This window comes from Dendronephthya gigantea, unplaced genomic scaffold (assembly GCF_004324835.1).
Source record: "Dendronephthya gigantea isolate DGI-Jeju-01 unplaced genomic scaffold, DenGig_1.0 000111F, whole genome shotgun sequence".
Taxonomy (NCBI): Eukaryota; Metazoa; Cnidaria; class Anthozoa; order Malacalcyonacea; family Nephtheidae; genus Dendronephthya; species Dendronephthya gigantea.
In genome coordinates this window covers 613,311-631,063 of record NW_021163121.1, presented here as the reverse complement: position 1 = coordinate 631,063, position 17,753 = coordinate 613,311, and the positions used below count along the sequence as shown (strand labels likewise).

The window sequence follows — 17,753 nt, the reverse complement described above, 5'->3', positions numbered from 1 at the left end:
TACAGTTTTTTTTTAAATTTTTGTTTTGTAGAGATGTCAAACTTCTTATGTTAGGAATTGATAACGATGGCAAATCAACTATATTATCAATGATTTGAAAGGAGGTATTAAGATATTATTTAAAGCCTTTTTATGAATTTAATATCTTCTTACTGATGAGAGTTTGAATCATACTGTGATAAAAAGTTTGACATGTTTTAAAATATAGGCAGATATTGATACCAGTATATTAGTATTTTATTCTGTCTAATGTCAGATGATTTTACTCATCAATGGAAGAGTACTGTCAGTTAATGCAACTATCTGTCAGTGTCTCTTGTTAACCCATTAGCTAGCAAATTGCACCCAGATGTGGCCAACTTTAGTATTTTACTCTGTCTAATGCCAGATGATTTTACTCATCAGTAGAAGAGTACTGTCAGTTAATGCATCAACAAAACTATCTTTTAGTGTTTCTTCTTAACCCATTAGTTTGCAATGCACCTAGATGTGGCCTACTTTAGTATTTTACTCCACTGTCTAATACCAGATGATTTTACTCATCAGTGGGAGAGTATACTAGCTGTCAGTTAATAAGTTTACGAAACTATCTGTCAGTGTCCTTTTTTAACCCATTAGCTTCCTACTCTGTCTAATGCGGGATGGTTGTTAACAAAATATATTCATTTTGGCTTTTAGAACCCAAAGAGTTGACAGTTCCAACAATCGGGTTTTCCAGTGCGGAGTTCAAGTTATTGAATTTTAAAGTGACAGCTTATGATGTTGGTGGTGGACCTCGTATCATAGGAATATGGAAAGATTATTATGCGGAGGTACATATACACATATACAAGCACAGAGGTTCTGAGTGCTTTGGTATTCTTTCCTGTCCAATTCTAGGTCATTTCAATTTGGTCAACAGGTGCTGAATAAATGACATTGTGTTCTTTTTCAGATATTTGGCATTGTTTATGTTGTAGACGCAAGTGACCGTGAGAGAATAGCAGATTCCAGAGCAGTTTTACATGAAGCATTATCAGACTCAAGACTCTCTGGGAAACCTTTTGTTGTGTGAATATAGAAGTTATCTATTTTGAGTGACTTAGTTCCTTACCTAAAGTTTGCAATCTTTGGCTATGATAGTCGGTTTGTCCACAGTTAATAGATAATACATGTTTGGAGATTAAATAAAAGCACAATACAACTCATTAACATGTTATATTGCCCTGGTTTATATACAAAAAATGGTTCCTTCTCGTCACATATATTTATTGTGATTTAGCCAAAATTACCAATGGCATTCGTCTTGCTGTAAAGCTCATGAACCTTGACTTGAAAAATATGTTTATTATAAGATTGCTATTGGTTCATCTGTGCAAAATACAATAGACATGTGATGAGAAAGGAACAATTTTTTGCCTAAATCTACCTCAACATAGTTAATGAGTTGTATTGTAGTTAATTTATATGTGGTCTCCAAACCATGTATATTCTATTTTAAACTGTGGTTTGTCTAGCACAGTCAGAAACCTGGGGTGGTTTTGTCAGGGGTGTGGACCATCCCCTGTGAGGCCAAGGGGTGTGCAGAGCTAGCCCCCAGTTGGGTATGAGTACCTACTGTATTAATAGTTTTATTTTTGATATGTTTGTTTGAAAATATTTTGGAAATGAGATGGTGCTGCTTGGATTATCAAAGACATGCATTAATTAAAGTTTCTAAACTCCTAAGTTAACAACTGAAATAATAGCTTGATACTATAATTAATTGCCTTTCATAATTCCCTAATAATTACCCGATATCTAAATTTACACCCCAGTTTCATCCCTCCAGCCTAGAATAAAGGGGTATGCCTCTGGCAGGGGCCCTGCCGCATTGCCCTCAGGAAATCTATTCCTGATCCGATACTGAGTTAGTATAATATATATAAACATTGTACCTTTATGTTTTAATATACAGGTTTGCAAATAAACAAGACATTGATGGAGCAATGTCTGAACAAGATATTGATATGGAATTTGAGTTACAGCAGTTGGCAAAGAGATGCAAAAGTCATTATAAAGTTGTAAGTAAAAATAACTAAATTCTACTGCATGTTCATATGTCTTATTGATTAAAGAAACCTAAAGTAAACTAACTTTATATTTATACTAGATAGCTCTACGAGTTCTAAACTGTTCTTCCTGGAGGTCCAGTAATTAAGGATCATCTCTTATTGATCTAGTGTTACTACAGGAGGAAACCTAAACTAAACTATCCTTATTTATACCGGATAGCTCTATCAGTTCTAAACTGTTCTTCCTAGAGGTCCAGTAATGTTCATCTCTTATTGATCCTGTGTTGCTACAAGAGGAAACTTAAACTAAACTAACTGGATACATCTATCAGTTCTAAACTGTTCTTCCTAGAGGTCCAGTAAGGATCATCTCTTATTGATCCAGTGTTACTACAGGACGAAACCTAAACTAAACTAACTTTATTTATTCTGGATAGCTCTATCTGTTCTAAACTGTTCTTCCTAGAGGTTCAGTAAGGGTCATCTCTTATTGATATTAATTAATGCTGGAATATAACTCTATGAAACTGTCCCCTGTCTTAATATCCAAATCCCATGCAATTGTAAAATGAATTAACTGAAATATTTCTTCAGTTCCAGTGCACAGCTTTACTCAATGAGGGTCGAAAAATTGACAGTCAGCTAAAGAAAGGTTTGTTTTTAAAATTTGTAGAACAAAACACTGCAGACCATAATATATGAATGTGAAATATATATGAATATAAAAACTTGAAATTTGCATAGCGGGACAAAATCGTCAGGCTGGTTACGCCACTGTAAATGGTTAAACGGTAGACCTTAAGGTCGGCGCAAACTAGAGCTATGTGCTTAGCAAAAGTCATTCGTGGCCATTGGCGTGCAAGCCAGTTTCTCTCGTGTGCGGGCGACTTTGGTCATTCGGAACACTTACGGCAAATATTTCATATGTTTGATAATTTCTGCCTTGCCTGCCGAAATCCTTCCGTTTGCGACTATTTTAAAATGAAAGCTATCTGCTTACGGATTGTCTTAACAGCGCATGTGTAGTATAGGAAAGTAAGCATTCAAGATGGTGGTGCGTGCAAAATGAGTTGGTGGCTGAGGCCATATACTACGCATGCGCTGTTAAAACAATCCGTAAGCAGATAGCTTTCAGTTTGCCGCACACGGAAAGATTTCGGCACGCGAGGCAGAAATTATCAAACATGCTAGACATTTGCCGTAAGTGACACGAATGACCAAAGTCGACGAAGAAGTCGCCCGCACACGATAGCAACTGGCACATGGCTCTAGTGTGCGCCGGTCTTTACACCACAATTCTCTGCCTGGGGTGGTTAATTGGTGGTTAAATCCAAAACTGAAAATAGTTTCACTAACTACCGTAGGCGACTTAAGCTTCTTACAGACGAGCAAGTTTTTGTAACAAGTTTTAATTGTTTGTCTGTACACCCAACTGTACATCCAACCCTGTCATAGAAAACTTGCTCTTCTGTAAGAGGCTGAACGACAGCGCTCAGCGGAAATCGTTAGGTGGGGGACCAAACAAGTCTAATTTTCCGCTACGCTTGTCCAAAATTGCACACTCTGTGATTGTGTATAATTTTACATTTATTCAGAAATCAACTCTTTACAACAATTCACGCTCTAAACCCGCGTTTACACTTCAGACCTAGACCTGACCTGGACCAGGTCTAAGACAAGTCTAGGTAATATGTGCGCCTTGTTGATGATATCGGATAGTCAAAGTAGATGACAAAATACTTGGAAAAAGACCCAGAATACCCCGAAAAGGGGTAATACTTATATGAATCCTATACAAATCATACTATATCAAGTTAAAAATTGGTCAGGACTATAGGTAAAGCCTGTTCACATTACCAAAATCTTGCCCTAGGTCAGGTACAAGCTACCTTCTGCTCACCGTGTTGTCCTGGATTTTGTGGCCTGGTCCAGGTCCAGGTTTGGTGTAGGCTGGGTAAACAACGTTCACATCTAGGCCTGGTCCAGGCCAGGTCAAAGCACGTAGTGTAAACGCGGCTTAATACACAACTAACTTACAACAATGATTTTAACCTATATTTATAATAACAAAACATGATGCTTTTGATGCATTTCCCTGACGCATCTCTTACAGGACTACAGGATGTTTTTCTGTAGCTCCACTACACTTAACCCACATTCGCGTCCGCTTACGTTATTCTGCGATATTTTTCGTGTGAAGCGACATTTTACTTTTGTTTCAGAGCATTCAACTGCAACCATCTGGAACTAATTGCTCCAATAAAACCGGCTTTATATTGACAAACAAGACGCCTGTTCTGGCGTTAACTCCGGCGCACGTGCCAGTTTTCAATATAGAGCTTCTGAACATAAACAATACAGTTCATATTCGCATTTAGATGCCTTGCGAACCTAAATGTTCGATCGCGAAATTCAGAAGCACATCGTACTTTAAAAAGTATAAAAGTTAAATCGTTCAAGAATGTAAATAAATGGTATAATACATTCGCTTTGTCTTACACTTTGCCTTTGGAATTCGCGCTTATATAGTTATATTAAATCTTCAATCCTGTGCAAACTACGACGAGTCAAAGCGCCCATACACGACCACATCATCTTGTTAAACGGCGAAATAGCAGCGATATTACTAAAATAGGACCAGAATCTACACGTATTAAATATATTCTTACCCCAATTCAGTCTAAACTTAATCGAAAAGCATGAAAAGAACGGTTTATTTGTTCCTCTTGGAGGAATTGCCGTATCATGCGAGCGAAATCGAATCGCGCATCGGAAAATTAGCCAAAGCTGTACACCACAACTCTTGGGAGATAAGACTGGGACATAGATAAATCCAATCACATACACATTTAAATACTAGAATGTTTCGCGCCATTACACACTTGCGACGACGAAAAATAATAAAAAAAAAAATAAAAAAAAAAAAAACAAAAACAAAACAAAACCGAGGCGAATTTTCAACTCCGTCGCTGACGCCGGAGTAATTACCGAAAAATTTCTCGTACAATTTGGGGCCGGCTATGGTTTTTACAGGCCTGTTAACATGAATATATGAACATGTATCGTGCCTCGTACGCTCTACATAGTTGAATGAATACTGTCGTTTTACTTTTTATATAATCAGCTACAATAAATAGTATTCTCCAGAATAGGATTTAACATTGTTACTTGCAACTAAATACCAGGGGCCGGTTGTATCAAGCCCGTTTAGCTTAAATGGTCGTTAAACTCAAAATAGAAAGCAAGTCTATCGTTTTATTCAACAAGCGAACTAAATGTTTTCAATCTTAAAGCAAAGATATTGTTTACAGCTACATATTCAGTGCATAATATTCAAGTTGACTCGTTCAAGAGAGATGTAAGAATGTTATTTGATTTTGAATTATCCACCGATAAAGCTAAACCGGCTTGATACAACCGGCCTCGTGTATTATATTGCTCCAGCTCAGATACAGAGTTCATTTGCTGTATTAAGGCCTCAACATGTATTCTATTTGAATAGTTATAGCTAAGCCCAAGCACCACCGCGCGCTCGCCTTCTTTCAGCTGACTTCTATATAATAACTGAATGAAACGTTATATATTTTACCATGATTTTACTATTAATGCGCCTGGGTACAAGGCTGGCCAAGGCTTGTGTTTTTTCTACATACGGTTGTTGGATTTTGATACACATGTACATGCATGTAACTGTTATGTTTGAAAGCTTTAATATCTAATTTTAAGGTTTATGGTGGTTGTTACAAACTATGAATGAGGATTTTGTATCTTTGAAGGAGCAAGTTGAGAAAGATGTTGAGATTCAGGTATGTTGGTGTGAAGTTGCCATCGCAATTTATTTTGTGTCAGCCTTTTCAAGTAAACTGAAATAAGACTGGAACGCTCACTCTCTGACTTTCCCTCAGAGTGAAGCCAAGATAGCGGATCATGAAGTCTTTCTTGTAGAAAAGTCCAGGCCACTGGCGCGGAAATTTCAAAGGTAAAGTTATAATTGCCGCCATTTTACCTACCAAATATCCGCGTGGAGGCCTGGATCGTACCTACAAGAAAGGCTTCACTATCCGCCATCTTTGATTTGATCCATGCAGATTGGATTTTTAGTTCAGTTTTACCCTGTTCATTGCCAGTTACAAATCAGTGTTTGCATAATCAGTGTTTGCATTTGAGATCAGTGAGCGAGCTATCCTGTCAAGGTTGGCGTGTGACCTTACAAACATACATTTGAGATCAGTCAGTTAACTATTTAGGTGCATTTGTGATCGATTTTGTGTCAGCGTTTTCTCGCAACAGTTTGTTTATCACTCGGAAAGAATGTGTTTTACATAGAACATTGCTTGTTTTTAATTTAGAAAGAGGCCGAGAAGAAGACGAGGGCTGAGCGCTTGGAAAGGGTTAGAAAAAATCGGGAAGAAAGGTTAGTGAAAAGTTTGTTATCTGACGGATATATATGCATTGTAAACAAACTGGTTTAAGATCAGTGAACTCTGGCAATGTTTAACCTGCGATATTTGCTGCGGTTTTCTCCTTTTGACAGATGTGAACGAGTGAATTAGTTACGGATGTTCTCGTAAGAGCTCTTATACATCAATGCATTCGTAACTATAGTCACTCGTTCACATCTACCAAAATTAGAAGGAAATCGCACATAAAATCCCACCTAAATATGCAAGTGTGGACGCAAAATAAAGAGTAAAATACTGCAGCAAGACTACAATCACACATAGTTTTGTTAACTCGTTACTTGGCAGCACTCTTCCACTCGGGTCGATTGTATAAAACTTTTTAACTAAACTTTGCATAGTTAAATCCTAGTTAACTCAGAAATATACGACTCTGTTTGGCCAATTCTGTCCTTTAACTACACTTAAAAGTTAACTAGCCTTTTATACAACTGAGGCTCGGTTGTTAAATCCTAGTTAACTCAGAAATAAAGACTCTGTTTGGCCAATTCTGTCCTTTAACTACACTTAAAAGTTAGCTAGCCTTTTATACAACTGGGGCTCGGTTGTTAAAACCTTGTTAACTCAGAAATAAACGACTCTGTTTGGCCAATTCTGTCCTTTAACTACACTTAAAAGTTAACTAACCTTTTATACAACTGGGGGCCGGTTGTTAAATCCTAGTTAACTCAGAAATAAACGACTTTGATTGACCAATTTTGTCCATTAAGTATACTATTTAAAATACGAGCGGCTGATCTGTATGAGTATTTACAATGGCGAGTGCGTATTAACGTGCTTGAGAAATGAATAAATTAAGCTTAATGCATATTAGGGCATGTGTGTAACAAAGTTATGAATACTAATTAAGATTAGGTGTATCAAAGTTAGTATATTAATTAATAATTCTCATGAATTATGGAGAATTACAGATGTATATATGTGACCAAAATACTGCGCAATGATTGCAAGTTAGACTCATTAATTATTCATGAATTTTACAACTACAGCTAAAAGTTAACTAGTCTTTTATACATCTAGCCCCAGGCCCCCATGAGTAAACTCATCTGGTATTAGACAGAGTAAAGTACTAAACGGGGGTGCATTGCAAGCTAATGGGTTAACAAGAGACACTGACAGATAGTTTTGTTAACTCATGAACTGACCATACTCTTCCACTGAGGAGAAACGACGTTTCCTCGCGAGGTTGATAATTTATCATTGTCATTTATGTTCGCGTTCCGGGGCCGGTTGTATCAAGCGCGTTTAGCTTAAACGGTGGATAAGTTCAAAATAGAAAGCAAGTCTATCCAGCTGATCTGGGTATAAAGCTCAACCAAGCAGAAGTCAGATCTTCGACAAAACTGAATTATTCTTTTCTAACTTTGCATATGACTTCGATGTCTGGATATGACTTTGCATATGACTTCGATATCTGTTGCTGCAGCCAAGATCGAAAGTTCTGCTCAAACTCACAATAGTATCTCAATACATATATTGTTAACTTTCGACACTATGTACAATAAAAAGATAAAAAGCTAAAAGGTAAGGCCATTAAAAGTACTAGTTTTGTCCTTCGGACCTTTTCAACAAATCGCCATATAGTAAAACCTATACAATATGGCAATTTGTTGAAAAGGTCCGAAGGACGAAACTAGTACTTTTAATCGCCTTACCCTTTTATCTTTTTATCTTTTTATTGTACATAGTGTCGAAAGTTAACAATATATGTATTGAGATATTATTATGAGTTTTATATGACTTCGACACTCGAATATATCAAGTAATTTTATTATATTTATGTGAAAACACGTTTATTTTTCCCAAGAAGAATAGGGACAAATAACACCATGCAGGAACATGATAACTCAGTTTTCAGTTGTCGAGACGCTTTATGACGTCATAATCTCAGATCAGCTGCATCGTTTTATTCAACAAGCGAACTAAATGTTTTTACCTCAATGCAAAAATACTGTTTACAACTACATATTCAGTGCATAATATTCAAGTTGACTCATTCAAGAGAGATATAAGAGTGTTGTTTAATTTTTACTTATCAACCGTTTAAGCCAAACGGGTTGGATACAACCGGCCCCTAATTAATAGTGTCAAATATTTGTAATAAATATTGACTTTAGGACTAACGTTTTAAAATTAAAATAGACTTCTTAAATATATTTTCCTTTTAATTTTTAACCAGTACAAGTTGACGCGGCCGAAAGCAAAATTAAATAAAATATGAAAGCCCGACTTTCATAACATAAATGCGATAAAATAACTCTAAATATCTTTTCAAAGTAGCCGTCGTTTCGTAGAAGGCATTTAGAAAATACAATTTCATTGCCAGCGTCTCGCTGTTTACCTGCCAACGTCTTTAAAACGGTATTTAGAAAGGTTCAAATATATTGGAATTAAATACAAAATTACTGCGAAAATGAAATTCGCAAATACTAAAGGTCATGTTACACGGTGCAATTTTTCTTTCAACTTGCAATGCAATTCTGCTTTTAAGAGATCCAAATTGGGCAACTACGAAACTTTTATGTTTACTACACTCCATGTACGTTTCTTTCACTTACATTTTGAATACTCTGTACTAATTTACATCTCTTAAAAGTAGTATTGCATTGCAAGTTGCAGGTGCGAATCATATATTAATAATTCATTACTGATATTAAAGTTTTCTTAATATAAATAAACAAAACACTTGGAAAGCTGTCGTTAAGGCGAACAACAACCGGGTTGTGCTCACATAATTATGTCTTTCTTTTGAAAATTCTGATATTTCTCTTCTGAAGATCTCATGCCAGTCGATAGCATTCTCGCCGGGTACAACCCTGCCTTTCTGCCTGTATATATCGTGTGTTTAACTGGAGCGATATCCCAAGTTCTGCTTCTGGTTTGTCTCATAAAAGATCCTTTGAAATGCTTTCGGAACTCGTCGACATATCTCATTGGAAATCTAGCGGTTTGCGATTTGGGGGTTTTACTGCAGGTGACTTTTGGAACATTCTCTTCGCTGAAACCGCTCTTGCGTCTAATGTCTTACACGTTTTTCTACGGGTCGATTTTGACAATCCTTTCCATATCTTTCGACCGTTACAAGATGGTCGCTCACCCATTTAAACACCAATTTTTGATGAGCGGGAAGAAAGCTGCCGTTTGGATTATGGCGATTTGGCTCTTAAACGTAGCGATCCCTTTGTATTTCGTTATTGCAACGAGACCAAACGAGGAGTATATTGCGTATAAATACGGGATTTTAACTGGAATCATCGTGATGATTATAATCATGTATTTTCTGGCTTTTTTGGCCTTAAAACGGCAAGTTAAAACGCTCCAAGGCACCAACGAAGCGAGGTATGGTCATAGACTTCGTGTAGCGGGTGAAAGGTTTATGCGAACTGTGATTCTCATTACAGTTATTGCCGTTGGGTGTCTCACTCCAGTTGCCATCTACGGTCGGGTTGTTACCGATCAGCTTTTGAAAAATGGCTTGAACTATGTTTACGGTTCATTGATGACATTGTTGTGTCTAAATTTCGCCATAAACCCTCTCATCTTTTTCGTACGACTGAAAAACTATCGCAAAACGATATTGTTTGTGTTTCGCTGTGGAAATTAGGAGTTTCCTTTGTGGCGTTTTGCGAAGAAGAAAGTTTAATCATTGGTTCAATGCCTATTTAAAATCTTCATGCAGTCCTTGAAATTTTTACTGTCTGGACTAACAGAATGAGTTGTTTTAATGTTGTGTATGATTCCACTCGAAATTAAGACCTTTAAAAACCTTTAGAATTTACCTACATCGAGTGAAGCGGCACAAAATCGTAATTCATTACCCTAGCTCACCTATACTCGGCATTACCGCCTTAAAATACACATTAACACTAAAGTAAAGTGAAGTGAAGTGAGCATAGAAGTAATGTATAGACCTACTCTTGTTCTTATCTTACATTTGTAATTTATCTTGCATATAGCTACTAGTTGTAAGATTTCTTATTGAACATAACGTGTTAAGCGCTATTGATCTTTTGTTGTAAATAGGGCTATACAAGTGTTAAATTAATAAATTATATTGTTATTATTGACCTATATACATTTTAAGCTATATTCATTTTTATTCTGACAGTGTCAAATTCAATATGAGTCGAATATATCACGCGTCATTTCCGATTCATCACTAAGTGTTTTTAATAGACAAATTTCAATTCAATATAATATATAATGCATTCAGGAAATTGCATGAAACTCTGGCTTATTGATAAAAAAACACCGCTCAATTATTAAACTGTGTTTATGAACTAGAAAAAGCTGCACGATTTGAAATAATAATATATATATATATATATATATAATTAATATATATATATATATATATATATATATATATAATATATTATATTATATATATATATATATATATATATATATATATAGAAAAAGGTTGCTTGTCAACTAGAGAGATATTATTCGAACATAACCACTGCTTTGTATTTTTTAATATCACTTTATTCACAAACGTTTTCGCTCTCTTAGCTCTTCAGGTGATAAATGATGACAGTGGTTATTTTGTTTACTTACATATAGTGTAATATGATACATCCTATTTAGTGTGACTATGTTAAAGTTGTGTTATTTACAAAGATAAAATTAGCATGCATTAAGATTAGGTTCTAGTGTTCTAATTATTTGTTTCTCTTTGGTCTCTCTTATTAGTCTATTAGCGTTGATACACTTATAGATCGGCATAATGTTAAAGTTGCCTTTGCTACATTTAGATAGGTGTTCACTGACGGTGAACACCTATATGAACGATTCGAGATCCGTTATGGCACGGAACAACGAGAACAATTCATCGCCATATTTAAAAGATACTTGGACGACTGCTTCCTATTTTGGGACAAAACACGGGAGGAACTTGATGAACTACACACACTTTTGAACGACCTTCATCCGAAACTCAGATTTACAATGGAAGTACATGAGTCACAACTACCTTTTCTAGATATCTTACTATGTAAAGACGGAAGAACAATCTACACAGACATCTACTACAAGGGAACAGACTCCCACCAGTACCTCGACTTCAACTCCTGCCATCCCAAACACTGTAAGACCAACATCCCCTACACATTAGCTAGACGAATTTGCACGATTATCGCAAACCATGAAATTCGTGAACAACGCTTGGAAGAACTTAGAATATTTCTCGTACGTCGAAACTATCCAACAACCTTAATTAACTCAAGCTTCGAAAAAGCGAAAGGCCAAAGTATCGAGGAATTAAGAACACCAAAGGCGAAGGAACCCGAAGGCAGAATATTACCTCTAGTGTTAACACACAATCCAAATAACCCTAGCATTATTGGGAAAGTAAGGGAAACAGTGAAAGTTTTAAATTTGTCAGACGAATTAAGGAGTACAATAGAGAAAACAAATCTTATTGTAACCAGACGACAACCGAAAAACTTAAAAGGAATTTTAACGAAAGCGGAATTTTCAACGTCCAACGCCACGCCAACTGTGACAAAGTGCAATGAACCTCGTTGCGGCACATGCCCTCATATAATCACCGGGGACAAAATTGAACTGAAGAATGGAAAAACGTGGACGGTAAAATATGACATGAACTGTAAATCTAAAGGAGTTATTTACATCATAATATGCCCAAATTGCAAACAGTTTCTACGTGGGAACGACTGAAAACCTCAGAAACAGAGTAACTTTGCCATAAGCAGCATATTAGACACAAAGAATACGACATTTAAGAGTGAACACCTATCTAAATGTAGCAAAGGCAACTTTAACATTATGCCGATCTATAAGTGTATCAACGCTAATAGACTAATAAGAGAGACCAAAGAGAAACAAATAATTAGAACACTAGAACCTAATCTTAATGCATGCTAATTTTATCTTTGTAAATAACACAACTTTAACATAGTCACACTAAATAGGATGTATCATATTACACTATATGTAAGTAAACAAAATAACCACTGTCATCATTTATCACCTGAAGAGCTAAGAGAGCGAAAACGTTTGTGAATAAAGTGATATTAAAAAATACAAAGCAGTGGTTATGTTCGAATAATATCTCTCTAGTTGACAAGCAACCTTTTTCTATATCTACACTTGTATTTGGCACAACGCAACTTTTATATATATATATATATATATATATATATATATATATATATATATATATATATATATATATATATATATATATATCCAAAATATTGTCATTCCTGTTTAATTTCATCGAAGTGGCTCTATCGCGCGTGCAATATGCCGGCTCTCTCTGAGGAAACTGATGTTAGATACCTGTCAATATTCGTCGTGTGTTCCTTCGGGGCTCTTGCTAATGCTATGCTGTTGATAGTCATTGTCAAAGATCCCTTGAAATGCTTCAGAAATTCAGCGACATATAGCTGTATCCAAATATCCATCCCCACATTTTAGTTTTATTGAAATCTCCATCTCCACACTTTAGTTGTATCCAAATATCCATCTCTACACCTTTAGTTGTATCCAAATATCCATCCCCACACACTCAAATTGTGTACATATGTCCCTACATCATGCCGATTTTACGTCATCTTTGCACCCTTTCTTGTATATCTATGTCCATAACTACCCTGCCTATGTATTCTGTTGTCCTTCGGCTATTTCACGCTTTCATTTCATATTTCAGAGAACGCGCCGAACGAGAAAAGGAAGCCGCTAAAAATAAAGAGACTGTCGATTCTGATGACGAAGGCGTTGTTTTTAGAAATGTAAGTTCAATTTTTACAATAATTCAGAAAATTGAAGCTTTTTTCTTGAAATACGATTTCAAACACTCGTCGGTTACCAAAAAAGTAACACTTTTGAAAACGACTTGTTGTTAAGGTGTTACCAAGGGTAAAGGGTCTCTCGAAAACGAAGGGAAACGGAACAAAAAAAATTAGAATTTGAGGAAGAGAATGTGGAAAATGTTGACGAAAATGTGGAACAACCTGAATCACAAAACGTGGTAAATTGTATTTTAACTAAACTAACTTTATTTATATTGGATAGCTCTATCAGTTCTAAAATAATAACATCTCTTGTAATCAGGTTAATGAACAGAATACCGAAGATATAATCGAATAACCTCTGTCAGAAAATATTCATCAACTAAACGAGAGTGAAAACCAAGCAGTAACTAAGAAGAAACGAAAGAAGAAGAAGAAAGCGAAACGTAATCAAACTGTTCCGAGTGACGATGGAGAGAATAGCGACGCTGGAATCGTTTTGAAACACATTGCTTGGAGAGGTTCATGGACCCCATTAAACGGTTTCCCCGGCAATGGCAGGAAATTAGAGCCAATCAGGGCTCCACTGCAATTTTCCCTTTCGTAAACGGTCGTTACCAACATGAACAGTCGATGCCAACATCATATCCCCTTTTTTCCCTAAGTATCCACTCCAAAGCCAACAGTCACAATTTGTGCGTATTCAAAGAAATGGTGGCAGAAAAGAAATTAATAAAAAAGCCATGTGGCTGGAATATTTTCTATCAAAAAGTTGCGGTTAGTCATAGATAGTTGATTTTATTCATACATTATAGATCAATGTAAAATTATGCTTCAGGCAGCGAAATCATGCATAAATGATAAGGTTAATTTAAATAACAAACGAACATACCTCGTATTATAAATATGCATATAGAGTATAAACCACCACAGTATAACCATACTCACCTTATAGTCTTCATTTGGTCTGTTAGAATTAGAAAGGCTTTAAGTCATAACACAAGTCATTTCTAGCAGTGATGTTGTCCTTAACCTTAGACTACTATCAAATATGATACTTTACTTTAGCAATGAATGTAATTTCACAAAAAATATACCTATATAATGTTTTACAATAGCTAGCTATTAAGGACAAGCCCAGCAAGGACTCTGATATTGGAAAGGTTTGCACAGTAGCTTCAAAGTTGTGGAGAGACATTGGGAGAGGAAGAAGAAAAGTAAGTGATGAAAAATTTTAGCTTGCAAAACTAAGACAAGGTATCAGATATTTAGTAATATTATCCCAATATATACTGCTTTTAAAATTATATATTGCTTAAATGCTGACGGAGATTTAAGTATGGCAGTTACCAAAGGATAAAAAATCCAATTTACATGCAATGTATCTTAACATTAATCACACAATATTATTTTATCATTCACAGGATTAGAGGCTGTAAGCCCAGAAGAGACGTGAGGTTTTAGATATGTGGCTATTGGAGGAAAAACAAAAACTATCCTAATTGCCATGGACAATTTAGCTATATGAAAAGGATTTTCGGTTGCACAAGAAGGGTTGCCGTCCTGTGAAGACTGTGGTCAGTCCTTCCAAAACCTGCATTTACTTAACAGCCATATCAGTTTGGTGCATACACAAGCATACAAGTGTGATGATTGTGACAAGTGTTTTGCCAACAAGCGCAATCTAAAGAGGCATCAAGTAGTGCATGCAAGTATAAAGCTAGAGTACGAAATATGTCACTCAGGATTCAGTACAAAAGGCAGCATGCAAAGACACAAGAAACAGCAACATCACTGGCACTGACTGCACAGTATTTGTACATGTAGTTGACTTTTTTAATTTATATTCCATTACAATATTTTTTTTCTTAACCAGGACAATTAAGTCTGCAGGCAATTGCAAATGTTATCAGTTGAAACAATTAAAATGTATCTAGGGTCAGTTGTATTAAACTCCTACTAAATTTTTACCTATCCATTTTGCAGTTCAGTAGTGTTTTATTATTTTTAACAGAGCAGGCTTGTGTCTGAAAGCATAAGCATACAAGGTTGGGGAAAAATATTTAAATCTTGAAACTGGACAACTTTTATTAATATCAGTGATAAAATTTGCACTCGTGACTTCTCTAAAATCATGCTCTCTTGCTTCCACCCACCAAAAACATTTTTAGGCCGGTATGACTATGACAGAAACTAAAATTCAACTTAGGTTAACTTAGGCTAGAAAAGATCAATAGCCACCCCTAACCCCCCCCCCCTCCAACGGATCTGCAAATTATTAACTCTAAAAACCCTAACTTTTAGTGAACCAATTTCTAGTGTAGTGATGGCATCTATAATTTTTGAATTAAAAATCCCTTCGTCTGTTTCTTTCCATCTTTAACTTTAAAGAAACATCGTTAATGGTCTGGAATTCTATTAAGACCCTGTCCACACGTATCCGGATATTTTTAAAAACTGAGGTTTTTTCGTTCACACGAAGCGTATTTTGAATCGTTTTTGCCCGTCCACACGTAAACGCTAAAACAAAGGAAATTTGATAGCGCCAGGCGTTGAACATGCACATTTCCCAGTAATATGAGCGCTTCCAAACGATCGCAGGGCTCGAATGGCAATAGTTTATGCGCGCCTACATATCAACTATGTTAATTTGGCGGAATTTAAAAACAATTCCGCGTATTTGCTTTGGGTTCACTGTATGCTCGCTTTTTTTTGAATTAAAATGACTAAATGAGACAGGAAGCAATTTCATCATATTCATTCGCTTTTTTAAAAATTCTTCGTGGAGGTTTAGCATAGTAACATGAAGCTGAATGCATGGTATTAGACTTGAAATTATGAAATAGGCCAAAGTAAAACAGCCAAGCAATTTTAGTCCACCATCCTGAAGAGAAAGAAAACGCGCCGTTCTTGTTGGCAACGATCGTTTACGAAAGGGAAAATTGCGGCTACGCTAAACAACAATGAGTTTGAAAATACTTTGAGTGTGGGTTTTAGCACTGGGTCAAAAAGTGATAATCCTTTGTGATGATCCTAGTTTAGTTTAGGTTTTTACCTAGAGTAACACTGCATCAATAAGAGATGACCCTAACTGGAACTCTAGGAAGAACTGTTTAGAACTGATACAGCTATCCAGTATAAATAAAGTTAGTTTAGTTTAGGTTTCCTCCTGTAGTAACACTGGATCAATAAGAGATGATCCTTACTGGACCTCTAGGAAGAACAGTTTAGAACTGATAGTGCTATCATGTATAAATAAAGTTAGTTTAGTTTAGGTTTCCTCCTGTAGTAACACTGGGTCAATAATAGATCATCCTTGCTGGATCTCTAAGAAGAACAATTTAGAACTAATAGTGCTATCCATTATAAATAAACTTAGTTTAGTTTAGGTTTCCACCTGTAGTAACACTGGATCAATAAGAGATGATCCTTACTGGACCTCTAGGAAGAACAGTTTAGAACTGATAGAGCTGTGCAGTATGAACAAAGCTAGTTTATTGAACTTTTAAAAATTAGCCAACAACTATAAAAATTGACAATATATTTTCGTATAAAAGTACAATCTTCAGGTCTAAAATAACCAGCGTACAAACGGCAAACCATTTAAATATTCTTACCATAATAACCTAACTAAAAACCTAATTAAATATTAAGAATAATTACTTGTTGACTAATTGTTCGATTGTCCAAGTTCATACATCCTTTGAAATTTACACATTGCATATAAACAGTAAGCTAATCTACAACTTAATAACCAGTGTGCGGCTTCTATACTCATCCTTTGTATTTAAGGATGGTTTGATAGAATTTATCCACAACACTTGTAAAGTCATTACAAGAGTGTAATTGATCTTATCAGTTGAACTGGCTAATATGGTTACATCATCCAATGTCAGAGTGCAATTACATGATTCAAAGTGATTTCTCACAGGAGTACTCTTATTCCGATGCTCCTTAATACGGTTGAGTAAATGACGACGTGTTTTGCCGACATAACAGGATTTACATCGTGAACACTCTAAGTAGATAACCCCCCCCCCATATAGCTAGCAAAGGGTGCCGACACAATAGGTTCACGTGAACAAAAATCACGATTCACGTGGACAAAGACCATGCGTTTGCACGTGGGCATGGGTCTTGGATCATGTGAACAAAGAAGTCATGATTCATGTGGACAATGACCATGAGGTACATGTGAACAGGGATCATAGATCATGTGGGATGGAGATTTTCCATCACGTGAATAGGAATCAATCATTGAACATGTGTACAGTAGGATGCATTTAGAGTGTAAATGAGATCATTTACAATTATTTTAATATGTTATAAAATTTAAAAGATAATTCACAAATTTCTTCTGCCTTTGCCTCGTTCACGGAGATCTACCCCAGCCAAGAAGCGTTTTATAATTTTAATATAGTAGCTATAAACTTTTTTTTTTAAAAAAACCCGACTATTCTTACATGGAATATTTCGGTTCACAAACACAAAAAATATAGTCC

The 17,753-nt window shown here is 35.8% G+C and overlaps 1 protein-coding gene across 1 annotated transcript in view; it reads left to right on the top strand.

Annotated features, from left to right (window-relative positions):
* LOC114535164 (ADP-ribosylation factor-like protein 13B) overlaps nucleotides 1-15,288 on the top strand; it is a 98,985-nt gene extending 83,697 nt beyond the window's left edge. The window contains exons 5-12 of the mRNA XM_028556547.1: nucleotides 2,628-2,685; nucleotides 5,760-5,839; nucleotides 6,383-6,447; nucleotides 13,170-13,251; nucleotides 13,367-13,490; nucleotides 13,574-14,028; nucleotides 14,370-14,468; nucleotides 14,676-15,288. Coding sequence (XP_028412348.1) covers nucleotides 2,628-2,685; nucleotides 5,760-5,839; nucleotides 6,383-6,447; nucleotides 13,170-13,251; nucleotides 13,367-13,432 — 351 coding nt within the window. The 3' untranslated portion in view covers nucleotides 13,433-13,490; nucleotides 13,574-14,028; nucleotides 14,370-14,468; nucleotides 14,676-15,288. The remainder of the gene's footprint in view (nucleotides 1-2,627; nucleotides 2,686-5,759; nucleotides 5,840-6,382; nucleotides 6,448-13,169; nucleotides 13,252-13,366; nucleotides 13,491-13,573; nucleotides 14,029-14,369; nucleotides 14,469-14,675) is intronic.
* The last annotated feature ends 2,465 nt before the right edge of the window (nucleotides 15,289-17,753 follow it).